Genomic DNA, 25,125 nt, shown 5'->3' with positions numbered 1-25,125 from the left:
CTATTGTAGATTGAAGGATTACTTTATTAATCAAGTACATGTGTACTGTAATTTTTAGTTTTAAATTTTGTGTGCATGGGGATGTCTGCAAAACTAGTTAGGGGATCATGAGAGAGGAAGATGAGATCTTATATAGAAATAGAGCAGGTATTGTAATGTATGTAACAAGAAAACAGGACATATACATATATAGTGTGTGTGCATGCATGCCATTACAAAGACCATTGCTTTTAATGCTAACATAAAAACTTAATTTAAAAAATTAAGAATGCAATTTTTAATGTCTTGAAGTTCAATGGTTTTCATGCAGCTAACAATTACAGTGTAATGATAAATCCATTCATTGGTAATGTGTCTCAAATGCTATAAAGCCAGAGATGATGGTGCATGTCCCCTGCACTCAACAGGCAAAGGGAGGAGGGTTGAGAACTTGATATATGAGAGGAGAGTGGGGGAAGGAGAGAGACAGACACACAGAGAGAGAGAATTAAAAGACACAATTCTGAGTTTCATAGGGGGAAATTCTAAATATCTAAAAAATACTTAGCTATATTTCTTTGGGTTATATACTCTAGATATTGCTCTGAATCACTAATAACCTTGCAAAAATTAATAACATGCAAAATAATAGAGTCACCAACCTGAAAAATATACTACTCAGTATGTTTACATCTATTAGAAATATCAAGCTAAGATAAAAGCAAATATATCTACTATTATGCATATATACATACATATATAGGCAAGGAGGGAGAGAGAGAGAGAGAGAGAGAGAGAGAGAGAGAGAGAGAGAGAGAGAGAGAGGAGAAACACAGAAGAGACAGGGAGAGATGAAGACAGAGAGATTCTCTTTTTAAAACCAACAGCCAACAGCCAAGCCAGGCATAATGGGTCATATCTGTAATCCTGCCACTTAAAAGATTGCTGCAGGAAGCTTGCTGTGACTTTTTGGCCAGCCTGGACTATTGTGAGACTACCTCAAAGGCATAAAATAAAATAAAGTAAAAGCTTGGAGACCAAACCAGGATATCTTCACTTTGGAGGTTAAGATACCTCCTAAATTTTATATTACAATATTTGCATTATACTAGTTTAAATTAGTATATTTGGAGGCATGAACACAGTGCACAACTGAGACATTATAGTTAATATGAGCTCGAAGAGGGAAACATTTGATGGATTTATTTATTTTATTTTTATGTACGCGTATTTTTGCCTTCATGTATTAGGTACGCCATATGCATGCCTAGCACCCACAGAGGCCAGAAAAGAACATCAGCTCCCTTTGAACTGGAGTTGCAGATGGTTGTGAGTGACCATGTGGGTGCTGGGAATCAAACCTGGGTCCTTTGCAAGAGCAATGAGTGCTGCTGAGCCATGTCTCCCCAAAAGAGATAGTGTTTTTTGTTTGTTTGTTTGTTTGTTTTTAAAGACAGGGTCTAACTATGTGTTCTGTCTCCTGGAATTCACTATGAAGACCAAGCTGAAATCTGCTGGCCTCTGTCACCTGAGTGCTGGGTTAACGGTGTGCATCCCAAACTCAGCAAGATAACGTTTCTAAGAATACTTTTCAAAGGAGGTAATCCCCCTCAGGAACAGTCATAGGGGAGGGGAATAATGGGAAAGTGGGAGGGAGGGAAGAATGGGAGGATACAAGGGATGGGATAAACATTGAGATGTAACAAGAATAAATTAATAAAAAATTAAAAACAAAACAAAACAAAAAAACAAAGGCTTTGCACTCCCATCATAAGGCCTTTCTCAAAGCGTGATAGCTGAGCTGAAACATGAGTGTCCCAAGTTGCTTAGACTTTTCTGGTCAAGGAGACCATTGTGAAGGATTGTTGAACAAAATTATGTCAATAACTGTGAAATATCCTTCTTCCAAAATAAAAGTAAATAATGCAAACTGGAACAAGGACCAATACTACTGAAACAAAAGAAATCATCAAATGAGAAAATGCTACCACTAAACCGGCAGTCTACTTTGTCGCAATACAAACAGGTGCAGTTGCTGAATATAAAATCTGGTTCTGTGACACACACGAGGAATAAAGTAAAATACTAAACATTCTCACTAAAAGAAAAAGATATGAATCAATGTGGCATTTTTGTGACATAATACATTTGGATCAAATCAAAATTTAATTTGAAAATGAAATTACAGAGCTTATGAATATTTGTAATATGAAGAGAGCATGTGAAAATAAAAATTACTGCATTCTAAAGAATTCTATTGGGAACAGCTTATGGGTTCATAATAGTTATATTAATATTACAAGCTTTATGCAGAGGTTTTCACAGTTCAAAGATGGATATTATAAAACCAATTTCTGGAATAAACTATATTCCAACACACTACTCAAAATATTCGTGCATAGTGGTACTCACACAAAGAAAAAAATAGTCTGGGATATATTCGTCACAGAATAAACTGAGAGAGAAATGTATTTCACAAATCAAAATGTGAAAATAAAGAAGCAATAACCCACCTTTCCGGACATGTCTCCTCCGGCAGAATGATTATCCGTTCCCACATCGGCCACTGGGCAGGGTGTAAGACTGGGGCTGAAGGCCATGAGGTCTGTCTTTGGAGGACCCTCTCCAGAGCACACTCGCTGCTGTCTCTGCTGGGAGTATGACCAGGTCCCCACCGCGCTGGAGCACACCAGCATGGGCTTCCCAAGCCCGCACCCACCCTGCATAGGCTCAGCAGAGCAGCGCAGCGCTGTGTACAGCAGCAGCGTGAGCACCAACAGGCTGGACACCGCGCAGATGGCGATGATCAGGTACACGTTGACATCCACAAGCGACGCCTCCCTGCCTGAGGAGTTGGACAAGCCCTGGGAAGCAGCTTTTGGCACCTGGCCGCTGTCCACCAGAGACACCAGCAAGGTGGCAGTGGCTGTCAACGCAGGTTCACCATGGTCCTTCACCAACACCAACAGGCGCTGGCGCGGAGCATCAGCGTCATCCAGGGTGCGTGTCGTGCTGATCTCACCCGTGTACAGACCCACGCGGAAAGGGCTGCGCGCGCCCACACTTGGCTGTAGTTCGTAAGACAGCCACGCATTGTAACCAGAGTCCGCATCCACCGCACGCACCTTTGACACCACATGTCCCGCACCCACTGACCGCGACACAAGTTGGCTAAATTCGCCAGCAGGTCCAACTGTCTGAGGCCCCAACAGCGCAGGCGCATTGTCATTCTCATCCAACACAAACACCTGCAGGGTCACATTGCTGCCCAGGGATGGCACACCAGCATCCCGCGCGCTCACCTGGAACTGCAGCAGCTCCAGCTCCTCATGGTCCAGAGGCTGCAGCGCGAACACCTTGCCGCTCTCCGCGTGCACAGACACATAGCTCGACAGCAAGCGCTCGCCCACTCGCCTCTCCACCAGCGAGTAGGACACCAGCGCGTTCTCCTGCGTGTCCGCATCCATCGCGGACACCGTGAAGATGTGCGCACCAGGCGGGTTGTTCTCCTTCACAAACACCGTGTATTCGTGCTGTGCAAACACAGGCGCGTTGTCGTTCACGTCAGCCACCTCCACGGACACACTAGCGGTGGCCCACAGTGAAGGCGAGCCTCCATCACGGGCTATCACCACCACTTTATAGTCAGTTGTGGTCTCACGGTCCAGAGCGCTATCCAGCACAAGTGAATAATAATTTTTGAAGGTGGACACCAGCTTGAAGGGGACATGAGGAGTCAGGGAGCAGGTCACCTGCCCATTGACACCAGAGTCTTGATCTGACACGCTTATCAGGGCGATTACGGTGCCCAAAGGGGCGTCTTCTTTCACTGGGAGAGACAAAGAAGTAAGAACTATGTCTGGTGCATTATCATTTTCATCCAAGATTTCCACAAGTACAGTGCAGTGAGCAACCATAGGAGGATGGCCTTTATCTGCAGCATCCACATGAATTTCATAGTTGTTACTCTCCTCAAAGTCAATAGCGCCATTTACTTTTATCTCTCCGGTCTTTTCATTTATTAGAAATTTCTTTCTTATAGCAGTTGAGGTCAAAGGGCTAAATGAATACTCCACTTCTTTGTTTATTCCTTCATCTGTGTCTGTAGCGTTCAGCCATATTACTAAGGTTTGATTCTCGCGATTCTCATACATCTTAACTTCGTAAACAGATCTATCAAATACAGGAGCATTATCGTTAACATCCAACACCTGGATCAACAGAGAAACCGATCCCGTAAACTCAGGTTTGCCTCCGTCGGTTGCTGTCAGAAGTAAATTTAGCTGAGGATTTTCTTCTCGATCTATCAGTTTTCGAAGAACAAGCACTGGGAATTTGCCTTTGCCTTTTTTGTTTACAATATCAAGGATAAAAAAATCATTTGAACTGAGTTTGTAAGTAAGCATCGCGTTCTCTCCAACATCTGCATCAGATGCGCCTTCCAGTGGAAATCGAGAGTCAAGCAGTCTAGATTCAGGTACCAAGATCTTTTGTTCTGTTACTGAAAACATCGGAGGGTTGTCGTTAATGTCCCTCACCTCCACCTCCACGTGGAAAACCTGCAGCGGCCTGTCCACAATCACCTCCAGGTGGATGTTACACTCCGCGCTCCGCCCGCACAGCTCCTCCCGGTCGATCCGAGAATTCACAAACAAAATGCCATTCTGCAGATTTACCTCCAGAAGGTCCCCGCGGTCCTTGGACGCCACCCTGAACAGGCGGGGCACCAGCTCCGCCAGCTCCAGCCCCAGGTCCTGCGCGATGCGACCCACGAAGGTGCCGTGTTTGGCCTCCTCGGGGACGGAGTAGTGAAGCTGTCCGCTCCCTGCCTCCCAGGCTGTGAGGAACAGGAGCGAGAACAGCAGACGCCAAACTGCATGGCTCTGGCATCTGGAGATCACCGCTGAACCGTTGTCTTGTCTTAAAAATCCATGAATTCGCCATCTGGAATGCACACACGTTCTACTATCTTCTGGTTGATTTCCTAATCTCATTTTTTTTTTAACCGAAACGCTGAAATCTCCGGATGTAGTTACTTCCTAACCCCTGAGAAACAGTGAGGTATGGCTTTGTTCTTAAAAGCTACATATTTTGTGGACGGCAGCGACCTCCAGTGGCTAAATGTGTAAGTATAATTCTATGAGTGCAATTTTTCTTTCATTCACATCTTTGATCTCTCCCCACCCTGTGGATTATTATCTTTGTGTGCATTCTATGCCTCATATTTCGTTTCTTTGCATGTACTAATGTACAACTTTTTCTTCAACGTGAAACCATGAGAAGTGATTCCTTTCTTGATCACGTGATAATTGTTAAATAAATTTTAACATGGCCTTATTAGTCAAGGAATAGAGGGCTGCTATTTTATTGGACAACAGGTGTAGGCCCCTTCAAGTTATAATAGAGAGCAGTTTTAAGACACTAATTCGGTTGTTAGATTTTTTTTTTTTTACTCCAAAGTCAACAGTAGAATGTACAGACTACCAACTTCAGCATCAGTCCTTTTTCCATTTGCTTCTTCCGTGTGTTCCTACTAACCATGCCACTTTGGCTTCCCATCCCTACAAGCTCTGTGTTCCACGTCCCACCTTCATGATGTTGCCTCAATAGTAAGAAGGCACCGATGTAAATTACAGTTTTCCACCCTAGTGATAACGCTTCAATAGTAAGAAAACGGTTAGCAAAGTAAATTTTAGCAAACTAAGCCTAGGGTGCTTCTCTGGGAGAATTGAGTACTTCGCAAATGCAAGTTATTCTCAGACCCCAGTTTGTACACATTTGTTTTTACAATGCTAATGAACAAATTTGACTCTGCAGGGGGGAAAATCATTTCCTTTGGGAAACTGCCACTTTCCAGTGGCTAAACTCTGGCTAGTACTTGGGCTAAAATGGACGGTTCTTGTAGTTAAGAAAATGGAAATCAGTTACATGGAAAGAAATTGTATTTTATTACATTATACATTGACTAAAGAACCTTATTTTATATAAAGTAATTGGCAAATTCATGAATACTGCTTTCAGAGTTTGCTACAAGAAATGCATTGTTTCTTTTTTCTTTTCCCAAAAGTTGAGTAGTCTCTGAATTCCTGTTGCCAAATGTCTGCCCATCAGCACAACTCACCCTGAGTTCAGATATAGACTTTCAGTTGTTTCTGTTTAGAGTTGGTTTTCACATTCTATGCATTAATTGAGTTCGTTCAAGTATTTGCTCTTTGGCTTTGTTTTGTTTGGAGGTTTGAGACATGGTCTCTCTGTGTAGGCCTGGTTGTTCTCAACTCATTTTGTAGGCCAGGCTAGCCTCTTACAGAGATCTGCCCTCCTCTGGATCTAGAGTGCCGGCATTAAAGGCATGTGCCACAATGCTGTGCAGGTTCAAGTTCTTGAATACATAGTATCAACTGAGGAGAGCTATCAGTGTCATTTGCATCCAAGACAAATCTGTCTCTTAGAGCTAATGCTTTCAGGACTTACTTTGCTCTCAGTACTATAACCTACATTCCTTCATATTCATGTCTACATTGATGTCATCAATGAAACACAGGGAAGTGAGATGGAGAAGGCTGAGAAATTGACAACAGAATGGTGGTAGGACACACGCTGTTGTTTTGCCTAAAAGCTGACCGTGCGCGCCTCTGCAGCAACTTTGTTCAATCCAAGCTAGAATTAGGAAGCCAAGTGTGAAGTGCCTATTACTCCAGTTATCCCCTAGTTTTAATTTGCCAACTGCAAATAAGAACATTAAAAGATAGCTTGGACTAAATGTACAACTACAGAAACAACAATTTGAAAGTCACAAATTATATTCTCAAAATGTTAAGTATAGCATCATGTAAGGACATGGAAGATACCTTCAGGTGCCTTTGCTGTAGAATAATGAGAGAAAGGTAAATTCTCATTTATTGTAGGGAAGATTTTTTTTAATTTCCAGACTACAAATTACAAGTGAATTTTAAAAGTTAAATCTTTACATCTCAAAATTGTAATCACTAATCCAAAGAAGAAGTTAATTTTAAAAAATCACTTTCTGAAGAAAGAAAGTGCTGGGTAATGGTGGTGCACGTCCTTAACACCAGCACCGGGAGGCAGAAGCAAATCTCTGTGAGTTCGAGGCCAGCCTGGTCTACAGTGAGAGTTCCAATGCATGCAGGGCTACACAGAGAAACTCTGTCTTGAAAAACTATTTTTAAAAGAAGGAAAATATTATTAACTGCTGGGAGAGAGTACTTCCTCTAACCTCATAAGCCAGAATTGTAAACACTATAGAAATTATTGTTAATAGATACCATGTTATAATTTACATTATAAGAATTTAGCTGACTCTCACACAAACTCTGGTGCCCCTTTTCTGACCACATACTCTGGATGGGGAGGCCTGGCAGCACTCAGAGGAAGGATAGCAAGTTACCAAGAAGAGACTGATACTCAGGGGGAGGAGGTCTCCCTCAATCACAGACATAGGAGAGGGGAGAAGGAGAGAAGTGGGAGGGAGGGAGAAATAGGAGGAAACCAGGGAAGGGCTAATAATCTAGATGTAATATGAATAAATTAATAAAAAAAGAAAAAAGAATTTAGGAGTATTTTTATACATATTGAGAGTCATATTTATACTCTTTTTGATAGACTTGTATTTATGGCTTTGGGTTCCTTTTTTGTTTTGGTTTGGTTTGGTTTGGTTTTCAGTTTTTGGTTTGTTGTTTTGTTTTGTTTGTTTTGGTTAGTCGGTTGGTTAGTTTGAGTTGGGTTCAGTTGGCTTTTATGTTTTGATTTTTACTTTTTGGGGCAGGATCTCTTTCCATAGTCTTGACAGTCCTGGAACTCACTATATAGCCTGAGCTCAAATTCACAAAGATGCTTCTGCCTCTGTCTTTGCCTCTGTCTTTGCCTCTGCCTCTGCCTCTGCCTCTGTGCTAGGATTTAAGGTAGGCATCACCAAGCCCGGCCTAGAATTAGGTTGTTTTTATGATTCCCTGGTTATAATGCATCTCTGATCAGAAGACAGCTGAAATTTTATATCCATATTAACTGAATGACTACCAAGCCCTTGTAGGTGTTTATTCTATTTGTTTTTGGTTTTGTTTTTAGTTGTTGGGTTTTTTAAAAATTCTTTTGTTTTGTTTTGGTTGGTTATTTGGTTAGTTGGCTGGTTGGTTGGTTTTTGTTGTTGTTGTTGTTTGGTTTTTTGTTTTTCACAATGAATAGCTTTTGAGTGCTCTAGAAGTTCAGCGTTAACAATTGATTCACACATTACAATTGTTTTAAATAAGATGATTTCAACAGTTACTTGATGCATCCTTAATGAGCAGCTATTTGTTTTAATTGGAGTGTACAAACACAAGTCTTGTCCAAATTTAGATATCTGTAATTTTTTAAAATGCTAGTAAGATTGTAGAGAATAAAAAACCCATATTTGAATATACTAATGAAATAAGAACATCTTCCACAAAGAAATAAGTATAGGAATAAATGCAATTCTACAACAACTTACCTTCTCAGAGGAGCCCAAAGAAATAGATGGCTCTCCAGCTCCATCTGCAGACCCAGGGCATGGAGGTAGACCCGGGCTGAAGGCCATTAGGTCGGTCTTGGGAGGGCCCTCTCCAGAGCACACCCTCTGCTGCCTCTGCTGCGAGTATGACCAGGTCCCCACCGCGCTGGAGCACACCATCATGGGCTTCCCCGGCCCACAAGGGTCCCCTATAGGGGTCGCAGAGCAGCGAATAGCTGTGTACAGCAGCAGTGTAAGCACCAACAGGCTGGACACCGCGCAGATGGCAATGATCAGGTACACGTTGACATCCAGTAAAGATGATTCTGGCACAGTAGCGCCCACAGAAGACCGCGACGAGACCTTTGGTGCCTGACCACTTTCCACTAAAGACACCAACACGGTGACTGTGGCAGTCAGCTGAGGCTCACCGTGGTCCTTAACCAGCACCAGCAACCTCTGTCTACTTCCATCTGCCTCATCCAAGAGCCTTGTGGTACTGATCTCGCCTGTGTATAGTCCTACACGAAATGGGCTGCGCATGCTGCCTGGCCACGACTGCAGCTCATAAGACAGCCAAGCATTGTAACCAGAGTCTGCATCTACAGCGCGCATCTTCGCCACCACGTGGCCAGGATCCACAGACCTGGGCAACAACTGATTGAACACTCCATCTGCACCACCCGTACCAGACCCAAGCAACATTGGCACGTTGTCGTTCTCATCCAGCACAAACACCTGCAGGGTCACATTGCTGCCCAGGGATGGCACACCAGCATCCCGCGCGCTCACCTGGAACTGCAGCAGCTCCAGCTCTTCATGATCCAGAGGCTGCAGCGCGAACACCTTGCCGCTCTCCGCGTGCACAGACACATAGCTCGACAGCAAGCGCTCGCCCACTCGCCTCTCCACCAGCGAGTAGGACACCAGCGCGTTCTCCTGTGCATCTGCGTCCATCGCGGACACCGTGAAGATGTGCGCGCCAGGTGGGTTGTTCTCCTTCACGAACACCGTGTATTCGGGCTGCGCAAACGCAGGCGCGTTGTCGTTCACGTCAGCCACCTCCACGGACACGCTGGCTGTGGCCCACAGCGAGGGTGAGCCCCCATCACGAGCTGTCACCACCACCTGATAGTCAGCTGTGGTCTCGCGATCTAGGCTGCTGTCCAGCATGAGCGAATAGTAATTCCTGAAGGTGGACACCAGCTTGAAGGGGACATGATTCGTCAAGGAGCAGGTCACCTGCCCATTGACACCTGCGTCTAGATCGGTCACACTGATCAGAGCTATCACTTTGCCCAGCTGTGCGTCTTCTTTAACAGGGAGCCAGAGCGTTTTGACATTGAGCTGTGGAGCGTTGTCGTTAGCATCTACTACTTCCACAAGAACAGTACAGTGTCCAATCATTGATGGGAGCCCTTTATCACGCGCCTCTAATGGAATCTTGTAAGCTTCACTTTCTTCGAAATCAATAATTCCTATAACTGTAATTTCTCCACTCACAGCGTCCATGTGAAACTTGGATTTTATATCTGGAGAAACACCACTAGAAAATGAATACATAACGTCCCCATTCACACCCTCGTCCAAATCTGAGGCATTGACTTTGATTACCAGTGTTCCATTTGGAACGTTTTCTGGTAATTTCACGGTATAGAGAGATCTCTCAAATACTGGAGCATTGTCATTGGCATCCACCAATGTGATAAGTAACTGAACGGTGCCGGTCAGTTCGGGTTTGCCTCCGTCGGTGGCTGTGAGCAATAAGCGCATCTCTGCAGCTTCTTCTCTGTCTAAAGGTTTACGCAAAACGAGCTCAAGAGGTTTCACCTGCTCGTGGTTGGGTGGCACATCCAGTGAGAAATGTTCATTGGTGCTCAGTCTGTAAGTCAGCTGAGCATTGGAACCAACATCTGCATCTGACGCGCCCTCTAGTGGAAACCGCGAATCAAGCAGTCTGGACTCCGGGATAAACAGAGTCTTTCGTGACTCTGGAAACACTGGCGGGTTGTCGTTAATGTCCCTCACCTCCACCTCCACGTGGAAAACCTGCAGCGGCCTGTCCACGATCACCTCCAGGTGGATGCTGCACTCCGCGCTCCGCCCGCACAGCTCCTCCCGGTCGATCCGAGAATTCACAAACAAAATGCCATTTTGCAGATTTACCTCCAGAAGGTCTCCAAAGCCCTTGGAATCCAACTGAAAGAGACCAGGAACCAACTCCGACAAATGCAGTTCAAGATCCTGCACGATTCGGCCCACGAAGGTGCCGTGTTTGGCCTCTTCGGGGATGGAGTAGTGGAGTTCTCCGCTCCCCACCTTCCAAACTGTGAGAAGCAGAAGTGAAAGCACTAAGCGCCGGCCCTCCGGGACTGCACCGCCTGAATACAGCATTTCAGGAGCCTGCTGTTTCCAATTCGCTTAAATTGCCTCCAAATGGAGAGACCACATCTAATCCTTTCAATTCCACCCTTCCGCGTTCACCATTGCTCATCAGAATAAAAAAAGAATGGGGTGTCTTTTCTCCTGGAAAAAGGGTGGCTATACGAGTCTCGAATCAGAACAAATAAGGCGGCCAAGAGCGACATCAGGCGGCGCAAAGAGTAAGTACATATTCGGCGAATAAACGTAGAACTTGAAATATCTTATCTCTTTCTCTGAATTTTACCGTTGTTGAAAATGAAAACCACTTTTCTCTTTTTTGAGGCATTATTAGAGGATTGACCTCTGAAACTACGAAATTCTATTGTAGTATTGCACATGGTATTACAGTTCTCTTTTGCCTCGGAAAACCCATTCATATAACTTTAAAATAACGGTGAAAATGGAATGGCGATTTAAAATGATCAGTTTCACAATCACAAATATTAAATTCGAGAGTCACCCTGTTCTGTAACTCAGGACCATCCACACCCCTAAATTTCAGATCCTGATGTAACAGATTGCTCTGTGGGCCACTAGCCTAGGAAAGCTAGGTGCTCAGAAATTTACTAGTCAAAAATAAACTTTCATGCTGGACAAAAGAAATCAATAAATATATGCAGATGAAGTAGTTTTCTTAAGTAATTTTGTGAGTTGTGAATGTATAAAGCATTTCCACAATAGAATTTAGTTATGCATCCTTTCTGGGGAGAGAATATTATATGTATTTCTGTTTATTAATATTTATATACCCTTTCCCACTATCATGTTTTATTATTACACCTATATAATATGATTTTTTTCAACCATTATCTTATGTGAACAACAATTTCTTTTTTACCTGTTGTGCAGCTGTGTACAGTTCTACTTTTAAAATCCTGCTTACATTTCTCTTCTGCCTAGGTTCTACCTAAGAAAAAAATCTCTTTTGAGTTCAAGCCTCTCATGCAAACACACAAGTTGATTAATTAAGTAACATGTTAGTCCTCTTAAGGTCTAAAAGCAAACTCACAGGCATTATTTTTAAATATTGAGATGATTACTTGCCAAATACAGTGTTAATTGATATAAAGGACCTTGATTGCCATTTATACTTTCTAGAACCATTTAGGAGGAGGATATTATAAAGTCACACCAGAGAGCCAGGCAGACGTCAACATTCCCACAAAGGAAATTCTACTCAAATAGTGCTATAAACATATGCATACAGAAAGGCAGATGTCCTTGAAACTGAGAGCTAAAATAATTTACTTTATGTAGAGCACTTAGATTGGCAAATAAGATGATAGAAATAAACAAAAAATTATGAAAACTGTGAAGCCACCCACAAAAAAAAAAAAAAAAAAAACATCTTACTTACTTTTTTCTTTCAGTTGGGGGAAAAAAGGGTACTACCTAGTCACAAATGATATGTGGCGTCATTATGTTACTAACATCCTATAATAGTCCAGAGTTCCAGAAACCTCTAATTCGTTTTCATTACTTCTAACCATTTTCTTCAAAGAAATGTGTTCAATACCCAATAAATATGTAACACCAAGGCAAATTTAAACAGACACAAGAAGCAAACAGAGAGAGAGAGAGAGAAAAAGAAATTCTAGGTCTTAAATGTTGAAAGACAGAAAAATATTCCAAAGATTCAAAGGTTTCCTCCCCAAAAGCAAAATATTTCTACATGAACAAAAAAAAAGTCCTCATTGCCTTGAGTACTTACAATGATTTACAAATTACACATCTGTCTGCAACAATAAAAGTATTGCACATGGTATTCTTAATCTTTGGTGTTTTGTTAACTCATATTAAATGTAAAAACAATGTAGATTTTTGGTGTGAGGTGCTAGGATTTGAACCTGGGCCATTGAACATGCTATAAAATATTTTTATATAAACTCATACACAAAAGATTAACACAATTTTACTGTATTGCTGATTCAAATTTAGCAGATGTTTATCAGAATAAGAGCAACTATTGACCAGAACAAGATGTTCAAAAATATTAAATTATTGAAAATTGTGTAAAACTCCTGTACCAGTAAAATAAACAAAACTTGAAATAGCAAAAAATGCCAGATCCCAGAGCTCAGAAGGCTGAAAAAGGAGGATTGTGAACCTTACATAAAACTGAGATACATGGTTACACCCTGTTCCAAAAAGAGACACTAGAAAAAGAAATAAGAAATAAAACTTAATAAAAATAAGTTATATTGAATGCAGTCTCCCACATTTGCCTTTTCATCATTTTACTTTGGGCTGGCTTATAAGAAAATGAAGGGGAAAGTGTAAACTAAATATTTTAAAGGAAATTATTCTGTATTTTATGACTAAAATATTTAAAACAGGAATAAATGTTACGTTGTCTTGAAACTACTAAAGCTAAAATGAAAAAGAGATGATAAGCTAAAATCATGAAATTAATATAGTGTAAACAGAAGATAATGTTTAAAACGTACCTTTCCAATAAAACCACAGAATATATTAAAAGCTCAGAGAATAATCATGAAATTTAAATGCATTTCCATGGATAAAACTAAAGTTCTGTTCTAAGAGATTGAAAGTATGCAAAGGCCAAAAAAAAAAAAATCAGTATTCCACAAATTTAAAAATTGCTTGGGACAACTTGAAACAACAGAAATTCTGTAGTTGGAACAAACACTATGAGATATGTCAGTTGAACCCAAGAGTATCCAGACAACCTGAATATGTAGAATCTCAGATAATAAATAACAATACAAAAAATAAGCCAGGTAAAACTATAAGTAAAATAATGTCGAATTTTGACAGTAACATGTGCAACTGTGAAATACACAAGGCTTCTACAAATTAAATATTGCTGCATATAAATGGACTTACTTGAAAGCCATGATCAACATTTAAATCGTGCCCTTCCCCAATGACCTCTGATGCTGGACGTGGTGGAAGACTGGGACTAAAGGCCATGAGGTCCGTCTTGGGTGGACCCTCTCCAGAACACACCCTCTGGGGCCTCTGCTGTGTGTACGACCAGCTCCCCACTGCGCTGGAGCACACCAGCATGGGCTTCCCCGGAGCGCAGGTTCCATCGGTGGACATCCCTGAGCAGCGCAGCGCTGTGTACAGCAGCAGGGTGAGCACCAACAGGCTGGACACCGAGCAAATGGCGATGATCAGGTACACATTGACATCCACCAGAGACGCCTCTGGGACTGAAGCGCGTCCAGAAGCCTGAGAAGAAGCCTTTGGCCCCTGGCTGCTCTCAACCAGCGACACTAGAATGGTAGCTGTAGAAGTCAGAGCTGGCTCACCATGGTCTTTCACCAATACCAACAGGCGCTGTCTGGGTGCATCCGACTCATCAAGGACACGTGTTGTACTGATCTCGCCGGTGTACAAGCCAACACGGAACGGGCTGCGAGGGCCCATTGAGGGTTGCAGCTCATAGGACAACCATGCATTGTAACCAGAGTCTGAGTCCACTGCCCGTACTTTTGCGACCACCTGCCCTGTGCTCACAGATCTGGGTATTAGATCAGTTGCGACACTACCCAAGCCTTTAATACCAGCCAAAAGCACGACAGGAGCATTGTCGTTCTCATCCAGCACAAACACCTGCAGGGTCACATTGCTGCCCAGGGATGGCACACCAGCATCCCGCGCGCTCACCTGGAACTGCAGCAGCTCCAGCTCCTCATGGTCCAGAGGCTGCAGCGCGAACACTTTGCCGCTCTCCACGTGCACAGACACATAGCTCGACAGCAAGCGCTCGCCCACTCGCCTCTCCACCAGCGAGTAGGACACCAGCGCGTTCTCCTGTGCATCTGCGTCCATCGCGGACACCGTGAAGATGTGCGCGCCAGGCGGGTTGTTCTCCTTCACGAACACCGTGTATTCGGGCTGTGCGAACGCAGGTGCGTTGTCGTTCACGTCAGCCACCTCCAAGGACACGCTGGCGGTGGTCCAGAGAGAAGGCGAGCCCCCATCACGAGCTGTCACCACCACCTGATACTCTGCTGTGGTCTCGCGGTCCAGGGCGCTGTCCAACACCAGCGAATAGTAATTCTTGAAGGTGGACACCAACTTGAAGGGGACATGAGGAGTCAGGGAGCAGGTCACCTGCCCATTGGCTCCAGAGTCCAGGTCCGAAACGCTAATTAGAGCAATGACAGTACCCAGGGCAGCATCCTCTTGAACAGGCAGGGATAAGGAAGTCAATGTGATCTGAGGAACATTGTCATTTTCATCCAATATCTTCACTAACACAGTGCAATGGCCCGCCATCGGAGGGTGTCCCTTGTCTGTCGCATCCACGCGGATTTTATAGATCTTTACTTGCTCAAAATCCAAATTCCCTTGAACTATGATGTCTCCTGTGTCTGTGTCTATGCTAAACTGGTCAAGAACCTTGGGCGGGACCAGCCTATTGAAAGAGTAAGAAATTGCTGAGTTCGTCCCTTCGTCTCTGTCAGAAGCATTCAGTCTAAGAACTGTCGTTCCATTGTCTGAGTTTTCCAAGATTCTCACTTCATACTCAGGATGTTGGAATGTAGGGGCGTTATCATTCACATCCAGCACAGTGACCAGCAGCTGAACAGAGCCTGTGAGCTCAGGTTTGCCTCCATCTGTGGCTGTCAGCAGTAGCTTATGCTCAGGAGCATCCTCTCTGTCCAAGGGTTTTCTTAATACTAGCTCGACCTGTTTGTTTTCTTCATTCTTTGAACTCACAATTAGTATAAAGTAATCATTAGACTCAAGCCTATAGGTTATAAATGAATTGGCTCCAATATCTGCATCGACTGCGCCCTCTAGCAGAAACCTAGAGTCTAACATTCTGGATTCTGAAATATGCAGCTTTTGTTCTTTTACCGGGAACACGGGTGGATTGTCGTTAATGTCCCTCACCTCCACCTCCACGTGGAAAACCTGCAGCGGCCTGTCCACGATCACCTCCAGGTGGATGCTGCACTCCGCGCTCCGCCCGCACAGCTCCTCCCGGTCGATCCGAGAATTCACAAATAAAATGCCATTCTGCAGATTTACCTCCAGAAGGTCCCCGCGGTCCTTGGACGCCACCCTGAACAGGCGGGGCACCAGCTCCGCCAGCTCCAGCCCCAGGTCCTGCGCGATGCGGCCCACGAAGGTGCCGTGTTTGGCCTCCTCGGGGACGGAGTAGTGGAGCTGGCCGCTCCCTGCCTCCCAGATTGAGAACAACAGCAGTGAGAGCAGTAGACGCCAGGAATCCGGACCTCCTCGCCACGAAAACACCATGTCAAGTACTCGTTTTCTTCCTTTGAGAAAATCCTGTCTTGACATAAAGATCAACTGCTGTGCGTCTGGAATCTTTTAATCCAGTTGAGGGGCAACTGCCATTGTTCAGCTTTTAAGAGACCTACTGTTACTAGACCGTCTTGGGAACTTTGCTTGCCAGACCTTGATAGACAGCGACACCATGCGGCTCCAGTGGGTAATGATTCCAAAGATTTAACTTACCTGGGCAATCATTGGGTTCTTTCATAAAGTAAATGTTTTCTTTTCATTTTCTATTCTTTAATAGTAAATCCTTAGCGTTACGGGTGCACGAACGTTTATCTTCTCTTTCCTCATAGAAATTTTGTTTCAGTGAGAGATCTCTTCATAAAGAAAAATGTTTCTTCTTATAATATTTTAAATGCTGGTCTAGCAATAATATGCTAATATTAGTCTGTAATATATATTATGACCTGGGAGTGACATGTATATCACAGGTATAAATTTCCCTCCACACTTGTGTGTGGAAGAAATTTCTTCATCGATATCTGGCAATTCTAATATATTGTTTTATATTAACATATAATTCTAATTTTTTCTTAAGTCTATATGTGTTCTTGTGACTTCTTATTAAACTTCTACTTGATTATTCAGTGAACATAAGATTTCTTAAACTATTTAGATTACAAATTTTGTAAAATGAAAGCACATATTTTCCAACAATGTTTAATGTGCCAAAATAGGCCTCATGCAACATTTTCCTTCATAGATTTCTCAGTCATTGTAAACCCTAATAGTATTTCAACTACTAGTCTTTGCTGGATTTGGATCTTTCTGCTGCTCCAAAATATGAACATTATCCAAATTGATGACTTTAACCCCTTTGTATTTTTTATTTTTCCTTGGTGTGATCCTTGTCTATTTTGATGTCTTTTTACTAGCATGTTTAAACTTATGACTACAAAGACAGACGTGGTATCCTAACACCAGAGAGGCAGAGGCAAGTGGATTGCTGTGAGCTCAAGGCCAGCCTGGACTACATAATATATTCCATGACAGCCAAAGCTACACAGCGAGACCAAACATAAATTTTAATGCCACCAAATGTAAATATTTGAACATCTCAATTTCTATACTTCAGCCATTCTCCAAACTTACAGAGACATATTCCCAAACTTATTTTTATTACTGGTATTCCCTTGCCTAAAGTTTCACTAGACCCTTCTCATTTTATAGATCATAACTGTGTACTCATGACTACAACTTCTCCTGGAGCCTACTGAGGCCCCTGGTATGCTGGATTTCTTTTTTTATTATTTTATTAATTTATTCATATTACATCTCAATTGTTAGCCCATCCCTTGTATCCTCTCATTCCTCCCTCCCTCCCACTTCCCCCCTACTCCCCTCCCCTAAGTCTGTGACTGAGAGGGACCTCCTCCCCCTATATATGCTCTTAGGGTACCGAGTCTCTTCTTGGTGACCTGTTAATCTTCCTCTGAGTGCCACCAGGCCTCCCCATCAAGGGGATGTGGTCAGAAATGGGGCCCCAGAGTTTGTATGAAAGTCAGACCTCACTCTCCATTCAACAGTGGAGAATGTCCTGTCCATCAGCTAGGTCTGGGTAGAGGTTTGAAGTTTACTGCCTATATTTTCCTTGGCTGGTGCCATAGTTTGAGCAGGACCCCAGGACCCAGATCCGCCTGTCATAATGTTCTTCTTTTAGGTTTCCAGGACCCTCTGGATCCCTCTATTTCCCCATTCTCCCATGCTTCCCTCACCTAAAGTCCCAATAGGATGTCCTCCCTTCTGACCTACTTTCCTGGTATGTAAAGTTTTTCATGGGACATACCCCTTGACTAGTGTCTCGATATAAGTGAGTATATACCATTTGTCTCTTTTTGCTTCTGGGTGAACTCACTCATTATGATAATTTCTAGTTCAATCCATTTGTCCACAAATTTTGGGAATTCCTTGTTTTTAATAGCTGAGTAGTATTCCATAGTGTAAGTGTACCACAGTTTCTTTATCCATTCTTCTACTGAGGGACACTTAGGCTGTTTCCATGTTCTGGCTATTATGAATAAGGCAGCTATGAACATGGTTGAGCATATGTCCCTGTTGTGTGGTAGAGCATTTTCTGGGTATATTCCAAGGAGTGGAATAGCTGGATTTCTATTTGGCAAGTTTAAAAACCTTAGCCTCACATCAAAGATTCCACAGATATTCTTCTTCATGTTCTATTAGACCACTTTCCAATGCAAATCATATTTTACAGAAAGACACCATCTCTTCCTTAAAAGCCTTCTGTTCAAATTTTCTTCTACTTCCTTTTTATCCATGAAAATACCTCAGAAGTTAATTCTCCAAAAATCAACTGTGTATTTTTAAACTGCATTCAATAAGATGCATATTAATTGGAAGTCCTCTAGTGACCTCATGATTAAACTGCTGATTACTTTAAAGAAATCTGTTATTCTTTTATAGATTCCTATCCCTGCAATCTGTGAAGTACCTACAAAACATACATTACATTAAAGGATTTTGTTGTTGTTGTTGGGTTTTCATATATGTAATCCTATTGGAAGCATTTCTATTTGTAAAAGTAACTAAAGCATAACATATGGCTTTTTACTTATGTTCTTAAAAATCTGGGTGTTTGGGACATGGCAAACATGTAGTTGTGGAATGTTTTAAATGCTTCTTAGCCCAGGCATAAGAGTATATCATTAGCTACAGATGATAAGTGTACAGAAAATACACAGACAGTAAAGTATAACAAGGAAAAATGGAGTTTTCTATGAAACTGTTAAATCTACCCCCGTTTTACTTACAAAAAAAAAACCCCTATTTCTATAAATAACACTACTTTGGAAAGAAAATAGACTTAGAGAATCTCTGAAAACTTTTCCAAAAAGAAGTATATCGCATAGCCAGAAAAAAAAATCAACCTGAAAGAGTTTGTATCTCTCAAGAGTGATTTCCCAACCAAAAACAAAAAATCATGATAGCTCATGAGTATAGATGCTGAGGTAAGGAGATTCCCCTGACGACTTCCACTGTGTCCAGAGATGCATGAATTTTAATTCTTATCAAGGAATTTCCTAGGAAGATTTTTAAATGGCATGTGTAAGATAAAACAGATATTTGAAAAGCAATAAAACAATTTCCATTACTATCACTAAAACTCTACAATAAAAAAGTTTTCCAACATGGACTATTCTTTAAACAGCAGCAGGATTTGGTATGTTTGTGGTAGTGCTGTGTGATAAGTTTCCTGTGAGAGCTGCTCATGAGTTGAACACCCTTGCTTCTATTTACATTGAAAACAAGAGCAAAATATTTGAAAATGATCTCATAGGATGTGTCAATTAAAATTTAACCAACTTTCCGGGCAGTGGTGGCACACGCCTTTAATCCCAGCACTCGGGAGGAAGAGGCAGGCGGATCACTGTGAGTTCGAGGCCAGCCTGGTCTACAAAGTGAGTCCAGGACAGCCAAGGCTACACAGAGAAACCCTGTCTCGAAAAACCAAAAAAAAAAAAATTTTTTAACCAACTCTGAAAGTTGACAGTAAGACCTAAGTAAGCAAATACTCGAAGAAAATTAAAACAACGTGAGTCTTATAATCAACACTGAGCTCCACAGATATGTGCAATAGACACGTTTACTAATAAATCTTGATAAATCTAAGTAATGAGATAAGACGCAGATGGGGAAGAAATGGGGATGAAACAAAGATGATGTATGACTTGCAAAAAAAAAAAACCTGCAAAATGCAGTAAAGGCTTTACTGTTTTCTAAAACAGAAAGGCACATTGCACATGTTTATGGTTAGTTTTTGCATAGTTTATGCATGCCACAGAAACCAAAATGTCCCAGAATTCAGAGAGATAAATACTTGAGCATGAGAACTGGGAATAACCTTCGCTGTGCACTAGAGTCGGCTCTTCTGTATTATGAACATGTCTAGACTCCCTATGCAAACAACGAGCCAAATAAAAGTACTATTTAAGTACTGATAGGATTATATTTTTAAAATATAAAATAAAAGTACTATTTAAGTACTGATAGGATTATATTTTTAAAATATAAAATAAAAGTACTATTTAAGTACTGATAGGATTATATTTTTAAAATATAAAATAAAAGTACTATTTAAGTACTGATAGGATTATATTTTTAAAATATAAAATAAAAGTACTATTTAAGTACTGATAGGATTATATTTTTAAGTAATATTAATTACCATGAACATGGCAAACACAATCCTACAAGTGAGGTTAAAAAAAAAGAAAGTGCTACACGAATATGATTGGAGAATATAAATTATTGTCATAAGAAATAGAGATAATTCAACTTGTAAAGAAATTAAACCAACAGTCCTGAAATGTATGTTGTGCTAGAATGTGTGCAGTACAGTGATTGGGTAATACGTCAACATTTATATTTAAATTACTTTATTATAGGATTTATGAAGGGGGGATTTACCTTACAGTAGGATTTGAACCGATGGAATGGGCGGAGCTTGTTAAGAGGGTGTCCCTAACATGCAATGGGAACCAGTTTCTATTCTAAGGGGTACGGCCATTGAATAACACACTGGATATAAAAACACTTTATTTGGGAAATTTGCTTTGCAAAGAAATAAAGACATTATTCATATTAGAAATTTTTATCAATATTACAACCAGCTTTATGAAAGAGAAACCCAAGCTGGTTGAAACTCCCTTTGCAAGCCAGATTGAACCCAAACCCAAATATATTCCTGTCGCTGCCTCCCTAATGCTGGAATTAATGGGGGGCATTCATTTAAAAAAAGCTTAACTTTTTTTCAAGCCTAGAGAGAAAAATATTTAGGACTCACGTTGTCTGTAGAGCTGGGACCCTGAGGTAGACTGGGGCTGAAGGCCATGAGGTCGGTCTTGGGAGGGCCCTCTCCAGAGCACACCTTCTGCCTCCTCTGCTGCGAGTATGACCAGCTCCCCACCGCGCTGGAGCACACCAGCATGGGTTTCCCTGGAGCGCAGGCTCCACCGGTGAGCGTGGCTGAGCAGCGCATCGCTGTGTACAGCAGCAGTGTGAGCACCAGCAGGCTGGACACCGCGCAGATGGCGATGATCAGGTACACGTTAACGTTCACTATCCCCTGATCCAGGCTGGAGGCTCCAGCTGACACCTTAGATAAGACCTTCTGTGTTTGGCTGCTATCTACCAGAGAAAGCAACACCGTGGCTGTGGCGGTCAACGAAGGTTCTCCATGGTCCTTCACCAACACTAACAAGCACTGCCGCAATGCATCTGTATCCTCCAGGGCACGTGTGGTGCTGATTTCGCCTGTATACAGGCCAACACGGAATGGACTACGACCTCCACCTACAGTCGACTGTAACTCATAGGACAGCCACGCATTGTAGCCAGAATCCGCGTCTATTGCCCGCACTTTTGCCACAACCTGGCCAGGCACCAAAGCCCGAGATACGACCTCATTCAGTGTACTACCGGCCCCATTTGCCAAAGGACCTAGCAGCGCAGGCGCATTGTCGTTCTCATCCAGCACAAACACCTGCAGAGTCACATTGCTGCCCAGGGATGGCACACCAGCATCCCGCGCGCTCACCTGGAACTGCAGCAGCTCCAGCTCCTCATGGTCCAGAGGCTGCAGCGCGAACACCTTGCCGCTCTCAGCGTGCACAGACACATAGCTCGACAGCAAGCGCTCGCCCACTCGCCTCTCCACCAGCGAGTAGGACACCAGCGCGTTCTCCTGTGCATCTGCGTCCATCGCGGACACCGTGAAGATGTGCGCGCCAGGCGGGTTGTTCTCCTTCACGAACACCGTGTATTCGGGCTGCGCGAACACAGGCGCATTGTCGTTCACGTCAGCCACCTCCACGGACACGCTGGCTGTGGTCCACAGAGAAGGAGAGCCCCCATCGCGGGCGGTTACAACAACCTTATAGTCAGCTGTGGTCTCGCGGTCCAGGGCGCTGTCCAGCACGAGCGAATAGTAATTCTTGAAGGTGGACACCAGCTTGAAAGGAACATGAGGAGTCAGGGAGCAGGTCACCTGTCCGTTGGCACCAGAATCACGGTCAGATACGCTAATTAGAGTGACAACTCTTCCAGGTTGGCTGTCCTCAGATACCGGGAGAGACAAGGAACTGACAGTCAGCTGTGGAGCGTTGTCGTTAGCATCTACAACTTCAACAAGAACGGTACAGTGTCCAGGCAGTGGTGGGAATCCTTTATCACGCGCCTCTAATGGAATCTTGTAAGCTTGACTTTCTTCGAAATCAATAATTCCTATAACTGTAATTTCTCCACTCATAGCGTCCATGTGAAACTTGGATTTTATGTCTGGAAAAACATCACTAGAAAATGAATACATAACGTCCCCATTCACACCCTCGTCCAAATCTGAGGCATTGACTTTGATTACTAATGTTCCGTTTGTAACGTTTTCTGGTAATTTCACGGTATAGAGAGATCTCTCAAATACTGGAGCATTGTCATTGGCATCCAGCACTGTGATGAGTAACTGAACGGTGCCGGTCAGCTCGGGTTTGCCTCCGTCGGTGGCTGTGAGCAATAAGCGCATCTCTGCAGCTTCTTCTCTGTCTAAAGGTTTCCGCAAAACGAGCCCAAGAGGTTTCACCTGCTCGTGGTTGGGTGGCACATCCAGCGAGAAATGTTCATTGGTGCTCAGTCTGTAAGTCAGCTGAGCATTGGAACCAACATCTGCATCTGACGCGCCCTCTAGTGGAAACCGCGAGTCAAGCCGTCTGGATTCCAGGATAAACAGAGTCTTTTGTGTCTTTGGGAACACAGGCGGGTTGTCGTTAATGTCCCTCACCTCCACTTCCACGTGGAAAACCTGCAGCGGCCTGTCCACGATCACCTCCAGGTGGATGCTACACTCCGCGCTCCGCCCGCACAGCTCCTCCCGGTCGATCCGAGAATTCACAAACAAAATGCCATTTTGCAGATTTACCTCCAGAAGGTCCCCGCGGTCCTTGGACGCCACCCTGAACAGGCGGGGCACCAGCTCCCCCAGCTCCAGCCCCAGGTCCTGCGCGATGCGACCCACGAAGGTGCCGTGTTTGGCCTCCTCGGGGACGGAGTAGTGGAGCTGGCCGCTCCCTGACTCCCAGGCTGCCAGAATTATCAGCAGCAGGAGTAATTGTTGGCTCTTCCAGTTGTATCCTCTCAGGTTTACCATTTCAGATTACTGATGTTTTATTCTCATTCACGACAGTTGCCTCAAATTTGAGGGGTTTTTAATTTCTTCATTTCAGTTCCGAGATGCTGGCCGTTGCTGAGGAACCGAAGAGTGAAGCCCAATGGAGTCTTTCTAATGGAAAATGAATAGCTTCGCTTTGAGACCATTTAGTGGTTAAGAGCGACATCATGTGGCCCAAGTAGTAAGTAGGATTTACAAATTTAACAGATATGCAATGAATAGTGTATTTTAAATTGACATTTTCTTCTTTGTTCTCAACATGTAGAGCAATATTTCTCACGCTTCGCCATAGCATTTTTAGGTGATTAGTAGCTTTTGAATATCTTCTTTCAACCATGATTTTCGCTTCTTTGTACGTTAGAAAAACCTTGCCCCCCCCATACACACTGTTTGGAAACATGGATCTCTTCAGTTTAAGAAAAACTTAGAAAATATTTTTAATATCAAGAAGGCAAGGTGGTAAAATTTTTTTCATCTACTTTTATTGGATAGAAATAATTAAAGTTTGAGAATCTTCCAAACAAGATTTTGTATTAACATAACTTCTTAAGGAACAAGTATTGTGACCTTCTCTTTACAGGATTTATTTACTCTTTCCACCATACCAAAACCTTGTTTTTATGAGCACATGCTTGTTTTCAGCCTCCAATATCATGTAGGTTATTTCTTCATAATATAAACCCATTTTGTTGGATAAATATTTGTGCTGACCCATTTACTTTGCACAGTTCTTTAATTAAGTCTTTGAGTATTTTAACTTTGGAGGGTTTGTTTAACAAATGTAGTTTTCTTAAATGTGCCACACCAATGTTCCCAGCTGCAAGTAAAATAATTACATATGTTTTCTAATGCTTACCAAGTTTGATGTCTGCCCACATCACCTTTTTTTTTTTTTAATGATCGGCACTCTGCTTGACTATTGCAAAACTTTTTATTACACTATCCTTATTCCTCTGTCAATCCTTATGGTCAACTCCTTGAACACTTTTATTGCCCTTGCTTCAAATGTTTGGTGCTTTTCAAAAGACTTTAGAGAAGAGTAAGAAGCCATTCCAATAGCTTTCCAGGAGGTTCTCTTTATAATAATTTTCTTGTCTTATCTCATACTCTTTCCTAGGAGAAGCATACCCTTCAAATCAAGAGGGTTATTCCCTGCTTTCAGACCCACTTGGGATTTTGCTGTATATCCATTTACTTAACGTTATTTCTTCCCCCAATATACTGGTTATTGTCAATATTCCCCAAAAGGAACCTCCCCATTTTACAACCAACAAACTCATCATTAATCTGTACATCTCCTCCAACTAGGAAGATATGTAGACAGTTGCATTCAGCCACACTATGATTTATTCACCTCTCTATGACTCATAAGATTCTGTTTTCTCTGATTGTCACATTATATATAGTATAAATTCATTCATATATATATAATTGTTTAAGCCATGGGTTGAGTTTTGACTCAGTGGTTTTTAGCAGATACTAAACAATGAACTCTTGCTATACGTTTTTAAATGTTTTACTTGATGGATTTAGCCACGGTATTTTTGTTAGCTGTGTTCAAGCTACTAGACATAACTATCTATACACCTTGTCCTTTTTGTGTTTTTTTTTCCAAGACAGTCTCCCTGTGTAGACCTGAACACCTTGTAACTTACTCTGTAGAACAGACCAGCCTCCAACTCAGTGCTAGGATTAACAGTGTGTGCCACCATCACCTTGCACAAATTGTGTTCTTTATTGGTTAGTATGTCCAGAAGTAAATTTGTTACTCAAGTGT

The 25,125-nt window shown here is 42.6% G+C and overlaps 2 protein-coding genes across 11 annotated transcripts in view; both read right to left on the bottom strand.

Annotated features, from left to right (window-relative positions):
• The window catches only part of LOC127204374 (protocadherin alpha-C2), a 212,084-nt gene that overhangs the window by 155,164 nt on the left and 31,795 nt on the right, over nucleotides 1-25,125 (bottom strand). For 2 of the 10 annotated variants that reach the window (XM_051163330.1, XM_051163329.1), the window contains exon 2: nucleotides 8,465-9,256. The exons of 6 other annotated variants lie outside the window; for them this stretch is intronic. In XM_051163330.1, coding sequence (XP_051019287.1) covers nucleotides 8,465-9,256 — 792 coding nt within the window. Of the gene's footprint in view, nucleotides 1-2,492; nucleotides 5,122-8,464; nucleotides 11,175-25,125 lie in introns of those variants that run through there. 2 more of the 10 variants (XM_051163328.1, XM_051163324.1) reach the window with 2 other exon arrangements.
• Nucleotides 13,756-23,354, bottom strand: LOC127204720 (protocadherin alpha-7-like). The gene is given in 3 exon segments (XM_051163960.1): nucleotides 13,756-13,857; nucleotides 13,859-14,524; nucleotides 21,726-23,354. Coding segments are annotated over 3 exon segments (2,397 nt in total).

The sequence above is a fragment of the Acomys russatus genome, chromosome 20 (genome assembly GCF_903995435.1).
Source record: "Acomys russatus chromosome 20, mAcoRus1.1, whole genome shotgun sequence".
NCBI lineage: Eukaryota > Metazoa > Chordata > Mammalia > Rodentia > Muridae > Acomys > Acomys russatus.
This window is presented reverse-complemented; position numbering and strand designations above follow the sequence as displayed.